The sequence below is a fragment of the Pleurodeles waltl genome, chromosome 9, assembly GCF_031143425.1.
Source record: "Pleurodeles waltl isolate 20211129_DDA chromosome 9, aPleWal1.hap1.20221129, whole genome shotgun sequence".
Taxonomy (NCBI): domain Eukaryota; kingdom Metazoa; phylum Chordata; class Amphibia; order Caudata; family Salamandridae; genus Pleurodeles; species Pleurodeles waltl.
The window spans coordinates 972,565,551-972,592,167 of record NC_090448.1 but is presented as its reverse complement, the minus strand read 5'-3'; the positions used below and the strand labels follow the sequence as shown (position 1 = coordinate 972,592,167).

General features: G+C 44.1%; 1 protein-coding gene across 2 annotated transcripts in view; it reads right to left on the bottom strand.

The window, feature by feature from the left end:
- Window positions 1–26,347, bottom strand: part of SPTLC2 (serine palmitoyltransferase long chain base subunit 2) — a 327,100-nt gene extending 300,753 nt beyond the window's left edge. The window contains exon 1 of one of the 2 annotated variants that reach the window (XM_069208404.1): window positions 26,190–26,347. In XM_069208404.1, coding sequence (XP_069064505.1) covers window positions 26,190–26,261 — 72 coding nt within the window. In that variant the 5' untranslated portion in view covers window positions 26,262–26,347. The remainder of the gene's footprint in view (window positions 1–26,189) is intronic. The other variant, XM_069208403.1, reaches the window with a different exon arrangement.
- Between the last annotated feature and the right edge of the window lie 270 nt (window positions 26,348–26,617).

The following is a 26,617-nucleotide window of genomic DNA, read 5'->3' as shown; positions in this document are numbered from 1 at the left end:
CAGCTCTGTTTTCTGTGATATGTCCACGTTGTGTTTTGGGGCATATCCTGTCGCGGGCGCTAGGCCTACCCACACAAGTGAGGTATCATTTTTATCGGGAGACGTGGGGGAACGCTGGGTGGAAGGAAATTTGTGGCTCCTCTCAGATTCCAGAACTTTCTGCCACAGAAATGTGAGGAACATGTGTTTTTTTAGCCAAATTTTGAGGTTTGCAAAGGATTCTGGGTAACAGAACCTGGTCCGAGCCACACAAGTCACCCCTCCTTGGATTCCCCTAGGTCTCTAGTTTTCAGAAATGCTTAGGTTTGGTAGGTTTCCCTAGGTGGCGGCTGAGCTAGAGGCCAAAATCTACAGGTAGTCACTTTGCTAAAAACAGCTCTGTTTTCTGTGATATGTCCACGTTGTGTTTTGGGGCATATCCTGTCGCGGGCGCTAGGCCTACCCACACAAGTGAGGTATCATTTTTATCGGGAGACGTGGGGGAACGCTGGGTGGAAGGAAATTTGTGGCTCCTCTCAGATTCCAGAACTTTCTGCCACAGAAATTTGAGGAACATGTGTTTTTTTAGCCAAATTTTGAGGTTTGCAAAGGATTCTGGGTAACCGAACCTGGTCCGAGCCACACAAGTCACCCCTCCTTGGATTCCCCTAGGTCTCTAGTTTTCAGAAATGCACAGGTTTGGTAGGTTTCCCTAGGTGGCGGCTGAGCTAGAGGCCAAAATCTACAGGTAGTCACTTTGCTAAAAACAGCTCTGTTTTCTGTGATGTGTCCAGGTTGTGTTTTGGGGCATATCCTGTCGCGGGCGCTAGGCCTACCCACACAAGTGAGGTATCATTTTTATCGGGAGACGTGGGGGAATGCTGGGTGGAAGGAAATTTGTCGCTCCTCTCAGATTCCAGAACTTTCTGCCACAGAAATTTGAGGAACATGTGTTTTTTTAGCCAAATTTTGAGGTTTGCAAAGGATTCTGGGTAACAGAACCTGGTCCGAGCCCCGCAAGTCACCCCTCCTTGGATCCCCCTAGGTCTCTAGTTTTCAGAAATGCACAGGTTTGGTAGGTTTCCCTAGGTGGCGGCTGAGCTAGAGGCCAAAATCTATAGGTAGTCACTTTGCTAAAAACAGCTCTGTTTTCTGTGATGTGTCCAGGTTGTGTTTTGGGGCATATCCTGTCGCGGGCGCTAGGCCTACCCAAACAAGTGAGGTATCATTTTTATCGGGAGACTTGGGGGAACATAGAATAGCAAAACAAGTGTTATTGCCCCTTGTCTTTCTCTACATTTATTCCTTCCAAATATAGGGGTGTGTGTAAAAAAGACATCTATTTGAGAAATTCCATGTAATTCACGTGCTACTATGGTCACCCCGGAATTCAGAGATGTGCAAATAACCACTGCTCCTCAACACCTTATCTTGTGCCCTTTTTGGAAATGCAAAGGTTTTCTTGATAGCTATTTTTTACTCCTTATATTTCAGCAAATGAATTACTGTATACCCGGTATAGAATGAAAACGCACTGCAGGGTGCAGCTCATTTATTGGCTCTGGGTTCCTCGGGTTCTTGATGAACCTACAAACCCTATATATCCCCGCAACCAGAGGAGTCCAGCAGACGTAACGGTATATTGCTTTCGATAATCTGACATTGCAGGGAAAAGTTACAGAGTAAAAAGTAGAGAAAAATTGATGTTTTTTTCACCTCCATTTCAATATTTTTCTTTTTCAGCTGTTATTTTCTGTAGGAAACCCTTGTAGGATCTACACAAATGACCCCTTGCTGAATTCAGAATTTTGTCTACTTTTCAGAAATGTTTAGGTTTCTGGGATCCAGCATTGGTTTCATGACCATTCCTGTCACTGACTGGAAGGAGGCTGAAAGCACAAAAAATTGCACAAATGGGGTATGCCCCAGTAAAATGCCAAAATTGTGTTGAAAAATTGGGTTTTCGGATTCAAGTCTGCCTGTTCCTGAATGCTGGGAAGCTGCTGAGTTTAGCACCGCAAACCCTTTGTTGATGCCATTTTTAGGGGAAAAACCACAAGCCTTCTTCTGCAGCCACTTTTTCCAATTTTTTTGAAAAAAACAAAATTTTCCCTGTATTTTGGCCAATTTCTTGGCCTCTTTCAGGGGAACCCACAAAGTCTGGGTACCTCCAGAATCCCTAGGATGTTGGAAAAAAAGGACGCAAATTTGGCTTGGTTAGCTTATGTGGACAAAAAGTTATGCGGGCCTAAGCGCGAACTGCCCCAAATAGGCAAAAAAAGGCCTGGCACAGGAGGGGGAAAAGGCCTGGCAGCGAAGTGGTTAAAAGGGACAAGAGATAAAATTAGTAGGTGAGGTGAGGTGCCATGTTTTTCTCATCATATAATTTTCTTATAAGTTTATTTTAAACAGCAATCAAATCAAGTTTTTTTTTTTTTGTTCTAATCTTCTGATCCATCAGATTTGGATTCCATTCAAATTCCCCTTCCCTGTACGCTGCAGTATTTTTTCACATCAAAGAATGCATTGTTCAAACTCTGTGCATCTCTTATGCTGCCTCCTCATTTAAGAGAACAAGGGAGTGGGTAATCGTCGTCCTTTCTCCAAAAAACGTCAATAAACCTTTCGACCCTAGCTCATATGTCATTATCAGCCATAAAGGCATACCATAAAGATCTATCAGGTCCTTGGGTTTGTGATCAACTCCAAGAAATCTATGCTGACTCCATCGCAACAGGTGGAATTCTTGGGGTTTCAAGTGGATTCCATCAAAGCCCAGTTGTTGCTTCCTACCCTGAAGGTGAAATCTATCAAACAGGAGTTGAGGGCTACTCTGTCCAAACAGATGATTTCCTTGAGGTCCTTGGCTCGAATAGTGAGCTTGCTGGCTTCTTCAATCCAAGCTGTTTCTTTGTCCCTTACACTACAGCTCTCTTCAACGTTTGAAGATTCAGTACTTACAACAGGGCTTCAGTTACGACTATCAGATTCCGTTGTCCAAAGATGCCCAAGAACAGCTTCAGTGGTGGCTTCTGCATATGGAAGAGTGGAACGGCAGGGCCATTTTCGGGGCCTCCCCAGATGTGGTAACCGAGTCAGACGGCAGTCGTTGGGGCTGGGGATCAAGGTGCAGAGATTTTTCTACGGGCGTTCATTGGCCGTCAGAATACCTGGATCTTCACACCAACTGTTTGGATCTTCTGGCCAGCTCCTTTGCCATAAAATTACTTTCTCCTGCCTCTACGTGGGAGTGGGGGTGGGGGGGGGGGTTAGAGCTGGAGGGGCCAGATGATCTGGCAAATATTGCTCAAGAGTTTTGGCATTTTTGCCTTTCCCAGAGGATAACAGTCCTAGTAGAGTTTCTTTGAGGCAAGGACAATCTTGTGGCGGAATGGAACTCCAGGTTCCTGGTAGAATCCAGCGACTGGAGACTCCATCCGAGTAATGTCCAGACAATTGTTCAGTCCTTGGGGCCGTGTCAGGTGGATCTTTTTGCATCTCGCTTGAATGCTCAACTGAAGGAGTTTTACAGTTGGAGACGGGATCCAATGGCAATGGCAACAGATGCTTTTCTGCAGAATTGGGCATGTCAGGTGAACTATGAGTTCCCACTGTTTGCCTTGGTTCCAGAGGTCACGGTCCAATCCAGATGGCAATTGGCAACTTTGGCTCTTGGTACTCTAGCGTGGAAAAACAATCTTGATTCCGGACTCTTTTAGAATTGTCAATAGCGCTTTCTATTCTTCTTCCTGTCTTTCCGCAGCTCCTCTCTGATTCGGTGGGATCCCCCACATCCGCTGATTCTGCAGAAGCAATCGACCCTCATAGCCTAGAAGATATCGGGGGACAAGGCCAGTTGGCAGGTCTTTTAACGGCAGCTACTGAGTTTATACAACAACCTTGGCTCCTTCCACCCAAAAACAAAACTCTTCCGCTTGGAGGAGATCTGGCGGTTGGTGCCTTCAACAGAAGGTGGATCCAGTGGGCTCAGAATTAACAGATATTCTTAACTTCCTTTCAGATTGTGCTGAATCTGGGTTATGTTACAGGTCAGTAAATAATTTCAGGTCAGCTTTGGCTGCTGGACACAATATCATCGATGGTAAACCAGTAGGTATCAATCCTGTGGCGTGTAAGCTGTTAAAAGACATTAGGGTGGCTAATCCCCCTAAACTGAGATATTCCCATGTATAGGAGGTTTAACAGAGGTTCTACCTCCTGGCCTGCTAATTCTGATTTATCTTTGAAACAACCTTCTGCTAAGTTGACTATGCTTTTATGTTTGATGTCATGTTGCCGGGTGTTGGATGTGCTAGCCCTCCTGTTCTCACCAGAGGGTGTTTCATTTCTGATTTCGAAATGAACAAAAACTATGTCCAGGTCTATTGATTATCCTGCTTGCCCCCATAATGTGAAACTTTTGTGTGGTACAATGTCTTTAAGTGTATGATGAACACACTCTGGCACATAGAGCAGAGCCTTTAAATCCCCTGTTGGCTCTTCAGATGCCCCTCCGTCCAGTCTGGGCAGCGACTGTGGCCCAGTGGGTCCGTTGGTTTATGTCAGAGGCTGGCACAGATGTTTCTCAATATGGTGCTCATTCAGTTGGAGGTGCAATGGCATCAAAAGCTTTTGCTTTAGGCTCTAGGTGAGAAGATATTATTTGTGCTGCTGACTGGTCATCGGACTCTATGTTTAAAGTATTTTATTATAAACCACTTGTGCATGTGTTTTCTGTTGTGATTGGTCAGCTTTAAACCAGCATAATCAGAGCCTCCGGTCCTGCCATAGTATAGGAAATGTTCCAACATTTGAGACAAGAATTTTATATTCTATTAATGACACGTAGGCGAGCAGTATCCCACCCACTGGGTCAGGTAAGAAGTTTGAGATCGTTTATGCCATGTTATCCTTTCTGCACATATTGTTTTGAACTGCCCGTCCTTTGTGACTTTATGTATGTTGGGACCAGATTCATTTTAAGTTTTCTTTGCAGGCTCAGAGTCTAAACAAAACGGAAGTGCTGGTCGAGATTTGTTTCCTGTAGATGGCTCACATTGATCGGGTTGCTGTTTCAACTTCCTTTGAAGAAGTGTTGTGCTCATCTTGGTTACTCTACGTTGAGAGTGGAACTGTTCTTGTTCTCTTATGGAAATGGTGTTTTTCTTATTCCTTGGACTGCGTTTTTTGCAAAGAAAAAGGCGGTTAAGCTGGTGCCCCTGTGTTTTGTGTGTTATGCCATCAGACTATTGGTGGGTTGATTAGAGGCGTGGTTCAAAGTCTCATGAGAAATGTAGTGTTTTCATTGGCTGCTATTTTTGGAGTATTATGGTTTGAGGAGCATAATCCTCACCTCATGTCCTTAATAGAACCTAAAATTCTTGTTGCAAATGCTAGAAATTTTTATGTTCTCCTCTTTCCAACGATACCTCTCCCGCCTGCCTCAGTGCTTGGGAGGCTGAAATAGCCCCCTGAGCACCAAGGTAGAAAGTGAAATGATCAGATTGGCTCATTTCGCTCTTGTTTTCAGTGGAATGATGTCAGCGTGCCGCACACTGATCATCATTTCAAGGAAAACCAAAACAGCCTCAGGAGGCGAGGAACTTGTTTCCCACCTCCCGAAGCTGTTTTTTTGTAGCAGGGAATGCCGGCACCTGAGGGATTTCCTGGCTCGTGTGCAAGGACTGCCAGGGGTCGCCCTCAGCATACAAGCACCGTCTCAGTATGGAAGGGGTTCCGCTGTTCACTTATTTACAATGAAGTTCAAAGGAAAACAGATAAAAGCTTTGTTAAGTCAACTTCACTTATAAGGGCCAGTCTATGTGAAACTAATCATCCATCCCCTGGCATAGCTAGCGTGGGCGCTGAGAATGGGAACAAAAAGAACTGTCTGCTACCCTCCAGTCTCTAATTCCGAACCCACCTGCCCTTAAAATAAACAGACACATCCCCTGCACTGTCATTTGAAATCAGACATAGCCAACCAAGACCGGCTGCGTGGCGAGTTGTGAAGGCAACTTTCAACTACAGCTGCTAAACTTACAGCACTGACGTAAAAGTAACTCCCCTACAGAGAAATGCTGAGCATGACGCTACCAGAAAGTTTTTTGTGGGAGTATCGGGGAGTAAGGCTGCAAGCCAAGGACCTGTTATTTCTCCCTCTTCTTTGCCAGGGCATTATTGCTTAGCACACCTACCAACTGCAGGACACACTGCAGCCTCGCCCCTTTTCCAGTTGGCAAGTGGAACGCATTTTATGTCCGAGACAAAGTCCCTTTAACACTTAAGGGAACATCACGTGAAGCGGAAAAAAAATAAAAATCAGTTCTCTTCCTCCAGTCCAGCAAATCTAGCAATCATCAACAGCAAGAATTGTGAAATGAGGGTGTGTTTGATGACTTCAGCTGGGGTTCGGAGATGTAGTGTGGCATCTTGCACTGGATAGCTCTTTTAACATGCCCACCGTGTGCTCACGAAAGAAGGACTGAACGAATCCTTTCATTTCTTTGCTGATATTAGGAAAACTTGAAAAGTAAGTTTTTACGGAAAACATAACATGAAAAACGGTTTAAAAAAATAATAATAATTCTAAAATGCACCATACCATAAAAGTACACGAGGAGTCATGAAAGAGCCCCTTGCAACAATGATCTTCCTCAAAAATGCCTATACCTTGCAAACGACCCATCAAAACCAATCTTCTGGCCCAAATTCAGCTGTGAATTATTTACTCCACATTCTTGCACAAGATGAACATTCCTTCTGCACTTGTGCATGGTGAAACCTGAGAGTGTGGACAAGAGGCAGGCTACTAGAACTGAGCAGAAAAACGATGTGAGGGGGCTTACCTATTAAGAAAAGGCTAATTTACAGGGTTGAAGGCAAAAAGTATAAACAGGCATTGCCAATACCAACTGACCTAGCTTTTAGATAAAAGTGCTTTGGCAGCCACTGGTGAATTTAGGCATTCGATAAGTTTTCGGAAGTGCACTCTGTAACTCATTCTTGCTTTCGTGTATCCATTCATTAACTCACAGACTCATTCTTGCCCCTACTCATCCCCAAATAAAAAACACACACACACAAACTCAACTAGCATATGCAAGATAAATTAAAAGTACAAAAAGAAAACACCACTGTCAAAACGTGGCGGTCATACGCAGACAATAAAAATTAAAATTATACACTCCAGTGGACATTCATCTTACAATGTCATTTCACATAGTGTATCACTTTCTGCAAGTTCCAATATAGACGCCACATATAGATGCAATATACTACCCAGCTTGTATAGGTCAAAGAGTGAACGCTGTGCACCATACCACTGCAAATTGGATGCTCAGCAAAGGGTGCACTGAGTGCCCACGCTGCAATGATACTGTGCATAGTGTCACTGCTTTACCGATTCAAGATGGCTGACAATACTTCTAAATGTGTTAGACATCTTGACAATATAAAACAATGATTCACTATGGACATGCCATTCGAAACTATCAGCTTGGATTAGAAGCAGGTTGTGTGGGATGCGGTAAAGTGCAGATGAAATGAGTAGCAAGCTGCCCAACAGCAGTGTCTGAGGAGCTGCAGGATGTTCTTAACAAAATAAGTCAATAAAAAAAATAAAAGGGGAAGACAAAGGAAAAAGGGACCTATAAAAAGGAGAAAATGGAAAGCTAAAAAGGACTGGCGCACCAAGCCGGCACTGAAGTGCTCCAATTTTCAGATAAATGTGCACATGTGATCAGGCACAATGCAGTTGTCACAAACCAATGGCTGAAGTGGGGTGACTTGTTGCCCCATGCTTGTTTGGGGACATAGGCAAAAAAAAAAAGGAATGAGAATGACACTAATAGACTAACAGATCAATAGCAGAAAAGAGCTGATAAAGGACTTCTTTACAATGTATGCCCTTTAGGGGAATTTATTGTTTTAAGAGCCGAGCAGACAACTAGACTTGGCAGTCCTTTCTAACAGGTCCAGAAACTATCATAGCCCAATTGTTCCATCCCCAGAGTTTGCAAAAGGTGATAATGAACACTAACACTAAAACCCTTGACTAAAGTGCTCAGTGAGATTCCATGTAACCAAATAAAAAACGTAGAGGCTTTAACACAACGAAATAACAATCCACCCTTACGGTCCTATTGGCTTTAACATGCCCCTACAATAATAGGTTAGGTTAGGCCCTTTACCTTTAGTCTAACTTAATAATCAGACTTGTAGTTTCTGACATAAATTCACAATTAATCAATCTGTCCTTTAAAACTTGCTTCACATCATAGCCTACTCAATACTGAAATAATGAGCATAAGCTTTTACCCATGGGACCCAGACAAGATAAATTCATAAAATTATAAATAAGCACAAGATTACAGCTGGGAAAATTTACAAACCCTCTTATGGGGGCCTAGCAAGGATTATAATTGTGCACATTTTCTAATACCAGGATTTGTCATACGAAGAACAATCACCAAAACATTTGTCTACTATGGTGAGATTATATGAAAGAATACCTGTTTATAGGCTTTGGCCCAAGTATAATTAAAAAAACACCATTAAAGGACAACTGGCTTTACCATACACTTTTCACAATAATTATGCCAGGTCTACCACATTTATGTTAACTTTTCACAATTAACAAATCACACCTGAAGCCTTGATCACTGATCTGTCACCATAACCAACTGAGCCCTGCTATGCTGTGGGACTTGTATCGACCATGGTTTAATCTGTTGCGGTCAGTAAGCCCTGCCATTGTAGCGGGGCACCAGTTTTATCAGACAAGTGGGGAATGGCAAGCTGGTCGGAATTTTGAAGATCCCTCCTGATTCCGGAAGATTCTATCACAGAAATGAAAGTTAAGTTTGTGATTTTAGAAAAAGAGTTTGAGGTATGCAGAGCATTGTGGGTAAGAAAATGTCATAGGATCCATGTAAGGCATACCAACCTGGACTCCCCTTGATATCTAGTTTTCCGAAATGTCAGGGTATGGTAATTTTCTTCAGGTGAGGGCCTACCCAAGCCTAAGAAGTGAAGCCATTCACCATGAAAAGTTGGGATAATACAGGAATTTAGCCTCACTCTCTTAGCCCATATGTAAGAACAACACGCAAAACAATCAAATGTCCTTTAATTTGCCTGTGGGATCGAAGTCTGAGGGCTTTAGGGAAGTCTGAGGCTTTAGGGGAGAGAGTAGGGACTGATGACAAGATGGCCAGACCCACTGCATTATTTTATAATAAAAAAATGAAAAAAAAATAGTCCTGTTATCTAGCAAACTTTTTCTGCCCTCCAAGGAAGCGATAAAATACTGGTATGTACCCTTTGGGATAGGATTATGGCTTAATGTTCGTGTGTGACATCTTCGCCCCTTTCTTTTGCCCCAAATGCAAAAACCCTGGTGTTCAGTAGCCTTTCTACCCCTCTGGGGCAAAATTGGGGCAATTTCCACAACTGAGATAAACTTATCTGCCCCCCACCCCCCGGTTGGGCAGAAAGACACTATTGCCCTTTCTGGGACAGGGGTATGGTTTGATGCCAAGGTAGACTGCAGCCTTGTTTTGTTTGTTTTGGTGTTATTTCCGGCTCCCTGGTGTGTAGTGGCTTTCTGACCCCCACCCCCTACAGCGGTGAAATGGGGTGGGGGTGTGGGCAATCCCGGAATGTAACACCAAGCCTTTCCACCCCCCCCCCCAAAAAATGCCTGGTATATAGTGGGCTTTCTATGCCGCCGGAAAAAATATTGGGGGAACCTTCCACTATTGAAACGCCCTATCTTCCTATATGTCCAAAGGGGGTGAGGGTTGGACACAGAAGGACATTACTGCTCCTCCTTTTGTTTGTTTTGCTGCCATTTTGAAAACCTTGGCATTTAGTCAGCTTTCTATACCCCGCACCAACCCCCCCTGCCCGGAGTGCAGATTGCGGGTGTATATCAGTATTCACCCCCGGCTGGGGTGTTGGAAGAAGTTCTAATGGGCCTCAGGCTGAGGTAGAGCACGGGTCCCTGCCCACAGGGGCCACTCCCCCACCAAAAAACTACTGCGGTCCGTACAGGGGAGACAAATTCCGAGTATTTGCCCAAATCCACCTTCTTTGGGGGGGGGGATTCAGAAATACTGTCAAACCCTTTTTGGAGTGGGGGCAACACCCGCATGTATGTTTTTTTTCTTCCCTTTTTGTCTAGAGGGCTTTCAGACCCCCCAGGAGAATGAAGTGGCATAGATTAGTGCATAGTAGAGTGCAGTGGTTTGGAGTGGTGCACAATCGAGAGGAGTGGCGTATGCATGGCATGGTATGGTAGCACACTGCCATTACAGACAATGCATTTTCAAATGAAATGACAATTACATTTGCACAAGCACAGTTTTTCTAATAAAACTACACAGCGTGTGTTTTGATGTGGCATCACCTAGTGTAATGATTTATATTAAAGTATTTGTTTCCAGCACACTTCAGAATTAACAAAAAAATGGGCGTCATGTGTGTTCCTAATTCTGATATAGTCTGAAAGACCTGGACAATTCATTTGAATGTTGTGTGCTAGATAAAAACATTTCTCTACCCCCAGTATCCAGCAAGATTGTCACATAAATACTCTCACTTTGAAGTCAGAGAACGAAAAGTAAACAAGCACCGTCGAAAGACAGCGCCTGACATTTGGCCTCTGTCTTTGAACGCACAGCAAATGTGATAAAATAAGAACAAGATTTACTTGTGGAAGAATATAGGGGGAAATTGTGTGAAAAGGTTATGCTCCATGGGAGGGATGAACTTAACCTGGACAGCCTAAAACAAATAAGGCCAACAAATAGAAGGCCAGAAAATGTATTACAAACCACAAAGCCAATAGGAAGCAACGGGTGGAATACATTCCCAGGGAAGCTTTCTGAATGTCCCCAAGATGTCTTTGGCAAACCAGACAGCTGCAGTATTTGGTAGGCTTCGAACTAAAAAGGAAGCCCTATGGTGCAAGGCACCAAAGGGGTCTTCACAACCCAACCCAATGTCAGCCAACAGATGACAGACGCACTGGGGAGGGGTGCAGATGTCACCCAAAACATCGGACACCTTATCTGATTCTTTTCAAATGTGGGACATTTAGAGGCTGCTTCATTTATCATACAGCAAAGAGAATTGCAGGGCTTCTCAAGGACATGCCAGAGATCCTTTGTAGTGTGTTTGGCTTCTGTGTGCGGAGGAGAGGAAGCAGATGATCCTTTCAAAGCTTATGAAATCCCCCCCCCCACATTTAATCATACTGTATAGATAGTGAACAAAAATAAACCTATGTTTTCATGTATGTCAAACCTCTAGAAGCAAAAGCTTTTTTCAGATTTGGAAAACTGCACATTTTTAGAAGGAAACAAACTCTTCTGGAAATAATATGTAGGAAAACGAAGGGGTTTTGCAAATCCTTTAAATCTATTTTTTTATGAAGCATGTATGCAAGTTATTTCATAAGCCTAGCACCACGCAAAATGCAAATATACATAGACGCTACCAAACCCGATTCAGGAGGGAGAGTCCCATTTTTTAAAGCCAAAAAAAGCTTTATTACAGCTGTCTCTCGCCTAAAACTGCATTTGCTTTAATGTATGTGAATGCAGAAATTTAAGTTCCTCGATTCTGTTCAAAATCTCCCTCTTCATATAATGTTGGCATGTATGCATACAGGATATTGTTGTGCCCTGTGTCTAGTCGGCCTTGCTTACAGTCGTCCATTACTTATGGGCCTGGTCAATTAATACAAACACTTTCAGGCTCAGCCTAAAAGGTGCTAAAATGTAAATATGGTATTGGAGTCTGGCACTGCTTCATTTTTTTATACAGAATATTTAGATTGCTAGTCACTGTTGAGTGTTGATGTGACTGGGCTCCAAAGCAGCATACACACTGTATAGTTAATTCAATAATGAAAAATAAACAAAGGATGGCTGACACCTGACTGGGGAAAGAAGACCCTAAACCAGGAGAATTGGCAAAGCGGCAACATGTTCATACATATGTAGGGGATCAGAACGATGCCCTTCTGGGAAGGGTGGCCTCCACCAGCAATACCAAGATAACTAGGACCACATGTACAAATATCAGTTTTTGCGACACGCAAATTGCGAGTCTTAGTGACTCTCAATTTGCAACTTGCAAAACCTGGTGTGCAACAGTGTCAATTACACTGTTTGCGATTCCCAATGTGGGGGGTTCGCAAATGACCTACCTCATAAATATTCATGAGGTAGGTCGAACTTTGCGACCCCATTGCTAATGGCCCCACTCACAGGGATGGTGGCATGCTGGGGACGGCAGACCAACATGTCTGACTGCTTTCAAATAAAGCAGTGTTTTTTTGTAAGCATCACGTTTTCCTTAAAAGAAAACGGGATGAATTAAAAAAAATGTATATATATATATATATATATATATATATATATATATATATATATATATATTAATAATAATAGGTTTTCTTTTAATTTTTTCAGAGCAGGCAGTGGTCCATGGGACCACTGCCTGCATCCATTCACAATGGGAAAGGGGTACCACCGCGGGGACCTCTTCTCGTTTGTGAATGGGTTAGCACCAATTTTAAATTGGTGCTAACTTCGATTGTTTTGAAAACCCATTCAGGGTCACAAAACAATCATACATCCCTATCCCTGAACTCGCAATGTACGCATACCCACACCTATGATGGGGTCTCAACTCAGTTTGAGCAAAAATTTTGAAATGTCTATGGTGTTATTTTTTAAAGCAAAAAGTGTGTTTTTTGCTTCGAAATACAACATTAAATACAATAATCTTCTAAATTTACTGCGTGAAGCAGCAAAGCTTCCAACCATTAGGCTCCATGTATACGCGGGCTGAATTCTCCCTCTTCTGCAACCTTCGCTGGCATTTAAATGTATTTACGCATGTACTTGAAGGACGTCTAAACAACTCTTCTCTCTAAATGTGGATTAACAATACCGCCATACCCTACTTGCACTCGCCGGTCACCACACTTAACTTTGATTTATTTTGTTGGCTAACAAAAACGGAATTCTGGTGGGTAGTTTTTAAACGTGCATGTATGTACACATCCTGTAAAACTGGTGCTTAACCTCACAAGAGGAACAAACTCTAGTACAACAGTAGTCAAAGTACGGCCCGCGGGCCGCCAGCGGCCCCACGGACCTAGCTTGGCGGCCCGCGAGACGCACACCAAACGCCACATCATAATGGCAGCAGTATGTAAACATAGAAGAGGGCCGCGGGAGCATGCTCCCGCGGCCCTCCTCTATGTTTACATACGGCGGCCATTGTTTATGGCGTTGCCCTGACGATCCTGGAAGCCAAAGCCCCATAAAAGTCAGCGCTTGCAGCTAACTTTTATGGGGCTTTGGTCGTCTGCTTCCTGTCACCGGCTCCACGTCTGCTGCCCGCCTGCTGTTCCACATTTGTGGCATCTTTACAGTGCTTTGAGTCAGGTAAGGCTCTTTGGTTATTTATTTATTTGTTTTTAATGTAGTGTGTGTCACTGGGGTAGGCGTGAGAGCAGATTGCGCTGTGTGTGTGCGCTGTGTGTGTGTGTTACTGGGGTAGGGGTGAGAACAGATGGCGCTGTGTGTGTTACTGGGGTAGGGGTGAGAGCAGATGGCGCTGTATGTGTGCGCGCTGTGTTTGTTACTGGGGTAGGGGTGAGAGCAGATGGCGCTGTGTGTGTGCGCGCTGTGTGTGTTACTGGGGTAGGGGTGAGAGCAGATGGCGCTGTATGTGTGCGCGCTGTGTGTGTTACTGGGGTAGGGGTGAGAGCAGATGGCGCTGTGTGTGCGCGCTGTGTGTGTTACTGGGGTATGGGTGAGAGCAGATGGCGCTGTGTGTGTGCGCTGTGTGTGTGTTACTGGGGTGGGGTGAGAGCAGGTGGCACTGTGTGCAGATGGCGCAGTGTGTGTTACTGGGGTAGGGGTGAGAGCAGATGGCGCTGTGTGTGTTACTGGGGTAGGGGTGAGAGCAGATGGCGCTGTGTGTGTTACTGGGGTAGGGGTGGGAGCAGATGGCGCTGTGTGCAGATGGCGCAGTGTGTGTTACTGGGGTAGGGGTGAGAGCAGATGGCGCTGTGTGTGTTACTGGGGTAGGGGTGAGAGCAGATGGCGCTGTGTGTGCGCGCGCTGTGTGTGTTACTGGGGTAGGGGTGAGAGCAGATGGCGCTGTATGTGTGCGTGCTGTGTGTGTTACTGGGGTAGGGGTGAGAGCAGATGGCGCTGTATGTGTGCGTGCTGTGTGTGTTACTGGGGTAGGGGTGAGAGCAGATGGCGCTGTATGTGTGCGCGCTGTGTGTGTTACTGGGGTAGGGGCATTGTTTTGAAAAAGGGGGTGGGGTGGTTGTTCCCCCTTTAAGCCCCCCCCCTCTAAGCCCCGCCCCCCGCTGTCACTTCAGTGCGGCCCTTGGCCGCAAACCATACTGCAATTTTGGCCCCCGATAAAAAGTTTGTGAGTACCCATGCTCTAGTACAACAACTCACACTGGGCGACTCTCTATGGGTGGAGCAGGTGTGAGCACCAATGCCTGCAGTGAGACGGCTGACTCAGCCTTTCATCTTTCCTGAATCAATGAGCTGAATGCCATGAAATTGGGCACCTTCACAGCGCACAGAAAGGGCTAAAGCTGTACCGTACAAAATTAAGTTATAAATGCGCTTCGGCCGAGAATTTGACATTTTGGTAGTATCCCAAGCGACTGCGCTCGGGAGAGTCACCATTTCTTGCTTCATCCTCCCTGAAAGCGTTTGCTTTAAGTGCCCAATGTTAAAGCACTGTGCAGACAGTTCTCACGTGCTCCGCACATTGAGCAACGTGGTCAGCATCCCGGCTCTCACGTGGGTCTCGTTTCCTGTAAGTGAAAGGAGACGGAGACCCTGCTTCGCAAACATACTACGCACAGGAAAAGCCTAACACGGGCTGCTGCTCCCTCCCCAGCCCACGATAAACCGCTTCCCCCAGGATTATTCCGATGTCCTCCAGAAGTGAGCACCCGGCTCAGACCTCAAAGTGCCTGGTGTCAGAGCAACGCACATACACACCGAGAAATCACCAAGGGAAGGTCTTTAGCTTCTCCCACAGCCACTTACTGCAAACACTAAAAATGTGGGTGTGCGTGTGAGAAACAATTACTATCCCATGGTCGAGCAGAGATAAACTACTGTCGGAAAACGAATCAATTACCGTGTAGAACACTGCATAAAAGCATCAGATTACTCGCCAGAGGAGGCAGGAAACCCTAATTCGGGAACTATGTCCTTAGACCCTCTAGATTAAGGCTTGTATAAGAAGATTGTCTCCCTTGCCCAGAAGCAGGTCATGGTTGTGCAGAAAGGCGTGCATTTAGATGATAGGCAGTGACATTACAGAATATCGCAGCAGTATTTATGTAGCGCTTCGAATCCTATTGGAAGCGCCGAGGTGCATTTGTAAACTGACTGCATGCCACCGCGTGGAGTGCGTTCAGATGAGGCCTCTGAGAGTAGTGTTTTGATGCTGCGCTCGAGGACCAGTGCTACACATTTGTTTTGCTTTTATTGCCAAGCCTTGCCACGTGGCGAAGAGAAAGGTGTGCGAGAAAAAACGCAGAGGATTATAAGGTACTGTATGGTTGGAAAGGGTTGGACTGTATTGTTGGCCTATGTAGGAAATTATTTTGGTTTGTCAAAAGAAGACTTGGAGTTCCCACATTCCAAAAGAAGCAAACTGACTCCTGCTACACTATGTAAATATAGCTGGGCGTATCAAGTGAGGAGCAACTTCATTCTTACTGGAAACAGTACAGAGCGCAAGCTTGAATTTAAAAACCAAAACAACTCTCACACAGTCAGTGTTAGACTTGGCATCCATGGCGTGGTCTCCCCAAACGTTTTGCCTCTGCTTCCCAGGTTGTTGAGGTGTGCTGGACTCTGTTTTTGATACTTTGGGCACTTTACCACTGCTAACCAGAGCTAAAGTGCAAGTGCTTCATTGTAAAATATATGTGTAATTGGTTATCCACGACTGACATAACTTAAATTTACTAATAAGCCCATAGTAGAGTGCACTAGAGGTGCCCAGGGCCTGTAAATCAGATGCTACTAGTGGGCCTGCAACACTGGTTGTGCCACCCACATTAGTAGCCCTGTAAACATTGCTCAGACTTGCCACTGCAGTGTCTGTGTGTGCAGTTTTAAATTGCCAATTAGACTTGGCAAGTGTACCCACTTGCCAGGCCTAAACCTTCCCTTTTCATTCAAGTAAGGTGTCCCTAACGTAGGCCATGGGAAGGGTGCAGTGTATGTTAGAGGTGGCACATGTACTGGTGTATTTTACATGTCCTAACAGTGAAATAATACTAAGTTCTGTTTTCCCTGTTGAAAGGCCGATCTCTTTTATAGGTCAACATGGGGCTGCCTTTAAATATTATTAAAGTGCAGATACCCTATGAGAGTAGATAGAAATCTGGAGTTTGGGATCGCTTAACTCACAATTTAAAAATACATCTTTTAGAGAAGCTGGTTTTTGGATTGTTAGTTTGAAACTAGCACTTTTAGAAAGCATGCATTTTCTTGCTTAAACCATTCTGTGACTCTGCCTGTTTGTGGATTCCCTGTCTGGGTCAGTTTGACAGTTGGGTTGTTTTGAATCCTCTCTAGACAGTGAGACAAAGGGAGCTGGGGTGTAGCCTGCATAGCCCGATGAGCCAATATGTGCTAGAGTGGAGGGAGGAGTGGTCACTTTCACCTGAATGGGTTGTGCCTTCCCTCACACAATGCAGTCTAACCCTGTGGTGTGTGTCTGGGGCCTGGCCAGGCCAAGGCAGGATTTTGTGAACAACAGACTTTCCTTTGAAATATGCCTACCTCAAATGCAGAAAGGGGTATAAGTATTGGACCCAAACCCCCTGAAAATTAGATCACTTCTGGATTCAAGAGGAACCTCTGCCAAGGAGAAGACCTTTAGAGAAGTGCTGCACCTGCCAGTAACTGCTTTGTTGGACTATCCTGCAGTTGCTGCTTCTGCCTGTGAAAGGGGACAGAGACTGGACTTTGTGGTATATTCCTGCTTGTAAAGAATCTCTAAGTGCTTGAACTGAGCTTGCCTCCTGTTTTGAAGTCTCACAGCCATCAAAAACTTCCTCTGCCAGCACTTGAACTTTCTCCTGAGATTCCTGCCAAGTGGTGCCCTATCCAGTACCTAGGCCCATGAAAGGTAAAGTTGGCAGAACAAGAGCTGAAAATCCATGTACAGAACGCCGCGCTAGGACATTTTCAACGTACCATATGCAACAAAGCTGATAAACGACACGCCGCCTGCTTTGCGGCTAAGATCGATACTCCACCTGCATCACAGCTGGGCGATCGACGCATCGCGTCTGGGGAAGCAACACGCAACAACCGCTTGCGGCTGCTGACAACGAAGCAAACCCCACACAGCATGGTTTTCTAACACCGTACAATCGGATTTTCCAAACATCGTCCCTAGGCATCAGTCAACCCGACTGTGCAAATCCAAGGTGCCCCGTCCGGAAATCGGAGCATTGCTCTTCTTGTAAAAGAAAGAAGAAAAAAAAAAAAAAAAAAAAAAAAAAAACACACAACACCTCGCCGACCCGACCGAAGAAGAAACGACACACGTCCTACCTTTCCAGGAAGGAATCGACACATCACTGGCTTTTCCAACGCACACTAACCCGTGCTTCTTTATTTTTTACGCAAACCAGGTACTTTGTACAAAATCATTGTTTCCATTGTTTTCTATGGGAGTAAGACTCTTATTCTTTTGAAAATTCATAGTTTAACTTGTGCATGTTGGATTTTTGTTTTGGTCTTGTTTAATTTGGATAAATATTGCCTATTTCTCTAAAATGGGGTGGTGTCCATTTTGTAGTGTTTTCACTGTATTACGGTGTGCGTTGGTACACATACTTTACACATTGCTGCTGAGTTAAGCCGGCCTACGCCAAGCTACCAGGGGACTGAGTAGAGGTTAACCAAGGGTGTTTCTCCTTTGCCCTGACTAGAGTGTGGGTCCTTGCTTGGACAAGGGGTAACCTGGCCGACAACCAAAGCCCTAATTTGTACCAGGCAGCCCAATGAGTTCTTGGTGTTACCAACAAATTCATCCAGTGTCCTTCTAAGCTTGCCCCATGACTTCAGCAAATGATGCACAACACCAAATGAGTGCCAGGGGAGTTGGGGTTGTAGTTGCTTGTTCATGGGCTTTTGGAAAATGAAGGAAAAAAAAAAAAAAAAGGGGGAAGGTAAGGTAAGAGAAGGAAGAAGCCAAGGGGCCATCGGAAAACAGAAGTGAAAAGGGAAAGAAGAAAGCAGCAATAGAAACAAAGACAATGAGAAAGAAAGAATGATGGGGTTAAGGGAGCAAGAGGTAAAATTGAGCGATGAGTAAAATGATAAAACAGGAGAGTGACACAGGGCAGCTGGATGGCAAGAGGAGAAGACTAAGGCAATAGAATGGGCACAGCAGTAAAGTAAACATCACTGGAGAGGGTACATGTGCCTTCTTTACACGGGAAAGAATAGCAATATGTAAAATAAGGCAAGGCCAGGTCAAAAACAAAAAAAGTCTAACATATCAGGTCATATTTCTCACGGGAAGCTTCTGTGAGGCTGACTTTCTTTGACATTACATAGAAGCACACTAGCAATCTATTAAAAATTAAAATGACTTAGTATAAAGGATCCCCGCCTTCAGCAGCATCATCCTCTCAACCAAACGTTCCTACTTTGTCCACTTACGTTTAAGCAGTAGGCCTCATAATGTCACAAGTTAAAACCTTTAACAGAGGCCGTATCAGCAAAAGAAAATATTTAACAATGGAGACTCAGGTTTAATTTATTTTTGCTTCTGTAGTGCTCATGCACCCCATTTGTTAGGAGCTTTCCCCCACTTTCAAACTGACACAACATTTTGGATTTCAAGCTATTTAAACAATATCTGCCCTTAATTTTTATTTATGTGTTCAGTGTTCTTTTTATAAAACCGACTTCACCTAGCAGGTTTTCCAAAGAGCTGCACATAAAATGTGATGAATTATCCATAACAAAAGAAATATTTACAATACTGCATTGTTAGAGGAACACGGAATATCTGTCCATAGGCTGGATAGTGGGGCTTAAGACTGGTTTAAGTGTAATGGTAGGGAATTGCAGAGGACATAATGTACAACTGGTCGCAAGAGGCCTCCCAGTTTGAAAGATTACAGCAAGTGTCCGGTAGTGTGAGATCACAAACTTCAAAAATAGGGACATTCATGGATGTCCTCATCACCAGAGTTAGGTATAAAGTAAAAGTTGACTAGTTTGACAGCCTGAGATGTACAGTTAAAATGTGTTGTTTATTTATAAAAAGGCAGGGACAAGGGTTGCCTAGGAGGCAGCTTTTTGAAGAGGGATCGGAAGCTTTGAAAAGAGGGGGTGTTTTAATTGGAGGGGTGGGTTATTCCATACTCCTATGAGACAACAGAGAAGAATCAGCATAATACGGATTTCTATACGAAGTCAGGATGGGGAAAAATCTTCAGCCTTTGCAGTAGAGCGAGTGCCAACCTCCTCAGGAGTGTTTTTGGCCGAGGTATTTTGGAGCATAGTAGTTTAGCACTTTAAAGGCAAGGCGGGCAATTCTCATGGGGCCATATGTCTGAACTGGGCGATATTTAAAGTGGGCAAGTGCAGAAGTCATATGATCTCATTTTTCGGGTTCAAGGGGAACCTAGCCTAAGCATGCAGACATGCTCTGAGAAGGGCTAATCTAATTTTTATAAGGCAGTGAGGAGCCATAGTCCAAAGGAAAAATGACATGGGCATACACTGCCAACACCAGATGCTGGAAGAAGAGAACATGTCTGCACTTTAAGTTTTATAAAAGGTGGTATTATGTACATTTGCCCATGGCCTGGATGTGTCTTCCAGTAGGACTCTAGATTCTGAAGAGTCCAGTTTAAAGGTAGGCTGGAGTGTTGTGAGTATATTGGGGAAATGAAACTTCTAACTCTTGAAGCAGTTCGCCCAAAGGTTACACATGTTTATTAAAGGCGGCTAGTGCGGTTTTAAATCTCCAAGGGGCACCCCATGGATTCTGGTGGGTTGCAAAAAAAAGTTATTGTCAACCATGACCATTTGGGAGAGTTCTGAAAGATACGAGTGAAACCACAGCAGGGCAGCTGCCCCTCAAGGCCCATCCTGTTTTCCAAATTGTCCAGCAGAAATTGATGGTCAACTGTACCAAAGGACACAGTTAAATCTAGAAAGGTACAGGAAGATGTGTGGCCTTTATCGAGGATGCAACAATGTTATCTGTCACAGTAATGTTGAAGATTCTGTATTGTGGCCTGCTCTAAGGGCAGATTGGAACACACCAATTATTCTCCTTGATATGTTTTATCTGCTGAAAGGATACGATCTCCCCAACTACCTTGGCCTGAAAGGCAGTCTTAAGATGGAATGGTAGTCTCCCAAATCAGAGAAATCAAGCTTTTTTTAATGAGGGGTTTTATATGCGCAGTCAGAGGTCAGTGGGTACAATGCTATTTTGCAGATAGAAATTAGTGAGGACAAGCTTTTGTGTAGCCATTTTAGCTATAGCTTTACACACATTATTATAGCAAACTATGCCTGCCACTGTGCACTTTAACCTAGATATATTTTATTCAGCTTTGTTTTATAATTTTAACAATAGCCACATTTGCAGTCTTGTTTTATTATCTCTATCAAGCTGTTCTTTGCCTAGGCCAGCACTGTGTTCTTAAACAAGACATTTCTTTCACTCTGTGCTTTTCTCAAGGCTGCGGTAAGATAGGTTGCTGGCAAAAGTGGTACATTTGGTCTCTAATGTTCACAGAAACATACACACTCTTACGTGGGAATCCTTTCTTAGAACATCGGCTGTTTTATTATAAAAACACTACTTAGACCCATGTACGTTAGAGGGAGATTCCAGCCAGATGACCACAACTGTATGCTGATTGCATAGCTGCAGCTGCAGCTGCTTATGTAGACAACAGGCCTCTTGCTCAGGTATGAAGGATGATGTCTTTCTAGGGGAACCTGAAGGGCAGAATTAGAGCTTAACATACTGTGCTCTAACATAAGCCTAGGTAGGAGCTATTTTTTTTAACGATCTTAGTGACAATATGATAGCGTTATTTTTATATTTCACCCTCCTTGTCACAACTTTAATCCTGTCATGCTTCATTGTCCTAGTCATTGCAATATGTGCTTTATTATCTAAGATGCAGTTATTTCAATAAAACCTTATTGAACTATACTCTGCCTCGGATTGTTCTTGCATACGTGAGACTAGTGTAACTGAGAGAAACTGATGAAATCTGAGTGACCACGATTTCCCTGAGGAATCAATTGTGTCATGTGCTCAGTTGCCCAATCATCCCTGCTCTTGGGTGGAGATGAGGCATTGCTAGTTAACCGGAACAAAACCTGGATTAGGCCGACAGGTGTCACCTGTAGTGGGTTCAGACTCAGTCCCCCACAGTGCAAGTGATTCTGCAGCCCAAATCCAGTAGTCTCATTAGGATAATGAAAGCCTATGCAACAAAGCCAATGAGGAACAGGGGCCCGGGCAAAGGTTTTTAGCCACAGTTGCAGGAACTGGATCAGTCAAATAAGAAAAAGGTTTGGTGTGAGTCACAGCCAAAGTGTTTTCTTCTGACAAAAGAGAGAAAGAGGGGAAAAAAAAACTATGTTAACTGTTGCAATTAGAGGAGAAGGGATTATGGAGAGTTGAGGTGCAGTGGTTTAGAAAGTTCTTTCCTAGTGGAAGGGATTCTATTGGAGCTGTCCAGTTCATTTCTGAATTTGTTCATTTTGTCATAAAAAGTTGACAAGAAATCATCACATCCAGAGGCGGGGAGGGGATGGAGTGGCTTGTGAGTGAATGATTTCAAATTGTTTTTTAGATCTGTTCTTGGCAAGAATTATTGACAGATGAGGTAAGAGCCACTAGCAGATAGGATGAAGTGCTTGTAACATATTTTCCCGTTTGGGCTAGGAGATAGGTGTGTTTTTTTGGGGGTTTTTTTCGCATAGACTTTCAGCTTTTTTAACAGATCATCTCTGGGCTGAGGCTGGAAAACAACTAGACGGAGGTCTTGTTTATCGCAAGGTTTTCATGGAAAGAGTGGCAACATCATCAAAAATGTATTCAAAGGCAGAATTGAATTTATAGAAGAGAAAAGTGGCGACACAATAGGAAGGCAGCGGCTGTGGTAGTCATGACAGATGTAGTCAAGCGGTTTTATTCTAACAATTTATATTCAGATGACCAAGTGTATTTGTGCTTGGCTTGGAAACAGATGGCTTTTGGAGGAAGGCAGAAATAGAAACGGGGGGATAAGAAAGTGGCCAGCCCAACCCAGTCCAAGATGAATGGGTCTTGAGCATGCACATAGTCTTGTTTGGTGCTAGGCCTCGGATGGAGCCTTTGGCATGAGGGGTTTCTTACAAAACTGAATGGCTTTATAAGCCAAAAGGAAAGGGGCAAATTCAGAGGTGATCGGGTCAAAGACTTTATTACACCCAATACAGATATGCACAGGAAAGATGTCAAGAAGATGGAAAAGGTGAAGATGATTGAAGGAGAGGAGTTCCAGGTTCTCAGTTTGGAAGGTGTGTGTTAATGGGGTGCCATACACGAGCCAATCTCAGCAGGCTTATGTTGATCACAGAGACGGATGTAAAACTTCAACAGAGGAGAACAATATTGTAGGAACAGGTAAACATTCAAACACTTGTTTTTTTAAATGATAGGGACACCCCCTACCTGTTTTACCAATGAGCTCCTGACTGATGCCAACATAAGTAAGACTACATAAATGGACTGTAGCCTCCTCAAAAACAAAAAATCCTTAGTAGAAAGTATAACAAAGACACAAGGGAGTGAAAGGTTACAGAATCAGAAGCATTTGCCCCTCGCTCCTGGCGCACACATTACTTGATCCAAACACAGATAAGAGTAACTAAAATGCAAATGAATGCAAAACATGGCTTAACCCCAGAGCATGCTTGCACATGGGTTGATGGAACTTTCATGCATTCCACTTTAGAAGAATGCTCATCTTTTTTACTGGTGATGTGCTGAAATCAGGGCAAGACTGACCTGGCAGTGAAGAGGAATCATATTCCCTAGTGTGCACCCCAGAAGTGCTCCACTATGCCCAGTGTGTTAACCTTTGGTGAAAGGCAAGGGATGAGCACCTTGTTTGAGTATCTGAGATAACCAGTAGCATAGGATTTACTTTAAGTCTGACCGAGCAAGTCTTCTGTGTCACAGATAGGCTATGCCGAATGCCTTGCTGATATATTTCTGCAATTGATAGTCATCAAAAATACTCCATCTTCGGGTGTAACCTCCTGTTGGCAGCCATTAACTGCATGATGGTGGTAACATATTTCTCTACATTTGCGTAGAAGGTAGTCTGTTAGGAATAACAGAATTAGCAATACTGTTCTCTCTTCCCTGGTGAAGTCCTTTTGCAGAGACAAAAAGCGTTGGCTGAGCTGGATTTTTGTATTGAGGAATAAAAGTATTTTGAAAACTATACATTGCGGTTCCTGTTTATCTGTGGACTGAATGAAGAACTTGACATCTTGATGAACCGAATGGTGGCCTAGTTTACAGCTATATGATTGAATTACCCAGGTGCCCCATTGTAATTTGATAGCTCTCCCTGCTCTGTTGGGATTGTATTTTGCCACCCAACTCACAAGGAAGAACAGGGGTAGAAAAGATTAGATTTGTCTCCTCGGTATCAGAATGGCTATTTGAAAAAGTATGCATTTTAAATCAATTTACAATTAAGAAAACATGGTGCAAATTAGCAAAATACATTATATTCACTTCCAAGACCAATACTTTGGCACAAGACCACGTGTGTTGCTCCTATCCCCAATGGGTGATGTGCAATAAATCAAGTACAAATACCCTCGGGAAATCATCTGGATGCTTCTAACTATAATGAAAATACAGATGAGCGAGGAAGCAGCCAATAATGTTTTGTATTATCACTATCTGTAAATTATTTCCAAGAGCCTTCTGTGTTGGGTGCAATGAAAGCTATAATGCAGCGAACTAAAGTCATTTGCCAAACATCAGTGTTAGACAGGAGTCTGACAACAGCAGCTCTGCTCTCGGGCCTAAATTGGATGCAACTGGACGAATAGTATTTACTTAGGCTCTGCTTTAGATAAGCCAAATCATGCTCAGTGGATGGTGTATTAATTTGAGAAAGAACAATCGTTCTATGGTTTCCAGTATATGTCATTTTCAGGTACTGTACTCTGACTGGAAACTCTTCGCTAAAGTCATCTAAAGACAAGCAAGTTCTAATGGTAGCCACTCATCAGGGTCCTGACCAGTAGTGCCTGGTATGTTTAGTCTTTCAGAATGCAGTGTTAGTACTGCTAATCTGAAAGGCCCGTGCCAGCCTCTCTGCCTTCTCATTTATCCATTTTACTAATTTTCTATCTGCATAGTTATTTGTTGGCATTTGTTCCATCTTAATATTTTCACATATTATGTATAGATTTACAGATGCTGTAATGAAGTTGACAATACCCAGTTGGCAGAAGCAGAACTTTTCTACACCTCTCTTACCCAAGTGCAAACATTAAGGAGCTGAGTGCAGCATTGGTGCTAACAGGCCAGGGATTTTGTGCTCAAACTACGTGAGAGCCTATGCAGCACAAGAAACTGCACAACACTTACTACTGGAGTCTCTACTAACAACTCAGTGTGCAGTCCTGGCTATACAGACAGGACCATTAATCTTGGAAGTGAAAGTAAAATATGTCCAGTATGGGGAAGGTATATTTTGCATCAATAGCCAATAAGTATCCCGATTCTACTACTCAGCAACGAACCTGACATAAATTGTGCAAAATGCAAACATTAGCTTTGGAAATGTTCCACTAACCATGAAGCTGCCATACTTCTCAGAACCAAAGAAGTGAATTGCTTGCTCGCAGATCTGTCAATCATTACAACACCATTAAAATTACTTTTCCTTCGCCCCATATATTTATCTACTCAACATAGCCACAACCAAGACTTTTAGAAACACGGGCTTCCCAGCAATGTTCTTCGAATACACAAAGGCATGTTTGCCTCTGAACCACGGCGTGAGTGGGTGGACCTGTAAGCGAATAAGTTATGACTAGTCTTCGGCTACACATATCTACAGCACTTGGCCGAAGTGATTATCTCCATAGTAAGCTACATAGCTCGTGATCCCATCGGGATCTAATGACATATCACGAGTTACAAGCATTCTCAAAGTCGCGTCTTGATATCACCTCTTGCTTTCTCACCCATATCATGCGTTCACACATGCCATGCTGAAGTCACAGATGGACTGTCATGGGACGGTTCCGACCGTAGCATAATTATGCATGTTTTCTATAACGTTCAATAGAGCTTGCTCAAAAAGGTTAAGCGGTAACTACTGATTTGTAATTAAAAAAAATAACACACACACCAGCTCTGACAGAGGCTCCCAACTTTCGAAGCACAGAGTGGAAAGGTAAAAGCTGTGGCTTTGTTTATTGGCTGGGGTTTGCATGTTGTTAGCAATGCTGCCCGTGATTCGTCTTCCCTGTCCCTCATATTTCTCTTGACACACTGTTGAGCCAAAGAGAAAAGCATTCAACGAGCTGCTTGCACAACCCAACCGAATCAACCCTAGATGTATACTCTGTCCCTCAGTATATTGTACCTGCCGCTGCCTTTACCCATAGCTCTTAAAGTTAACACAGAGGACCTAGATAAGTCGAAATAGAAAAGGCACTTGAAAATAACTAGACAACATCTCGTCTTCCACCTGGCACCAGCTATTTCTCTCCTCCCTGTCTTCCAGAAAAGCAACCGGCCCTCTCTGCTGTCATTACTCAAGTTTCTGGTTCTCCACCCTGGGATCCTCCTACTCTCTTTCCCTTCTGCAGGTTTCCTCTATAAATCCGCCTTGCTCTCAATTCGCACCCCACTCTCTGTCGCCCGTAGCCCCACCCCAACTTTTTCCTGCTTACCCCTCTCAACACACAATCTCCTATCAACAGTCTTCCGCTTCCCTCCACCCACCACCACATAATTAGACTGCTTCTTCTTCAGAAGTCCTCGCCCGCCGTGCCCTCCTTACGGGGCCACTTTACCACAAGTTACATGTCCCTGAAGCGCCTTACCTCTCTTCGATACCCGTTTCTCCGTGGACCCCCATTCAACTGATCCCCTGAACCCTTCCGCTGCTCCTCCATGCTTCCCTGATCTCCGGGGCTGTCACTGCTACCCACGGCCTCCACCCCCTGACCGGAAACCGTCGTTCCAAAGCCGCCAATCGTCGTCTAGATTGTCACGAAGGAGGAGGAGCCTCTCGAAAACACCACTGGACCTTTCGTCCAATTGTAGAATCTGAAACCAGGCTAGATTAGGAGGGATGGGCCAGTTAGAGAGGTGTGGTTTGGCGCGCGAACGGGAGTGGCCGATTAGTGACGCAATCACGCATTGCTGATTACCTGCAGTGGGTGTGTCCATGTTTCTGAACTGAAGTAACCTCAAGCTGTAACCGGTCAAGAGCATAGACCGAGAAAGAATACGATTATCTAGCGGTAGA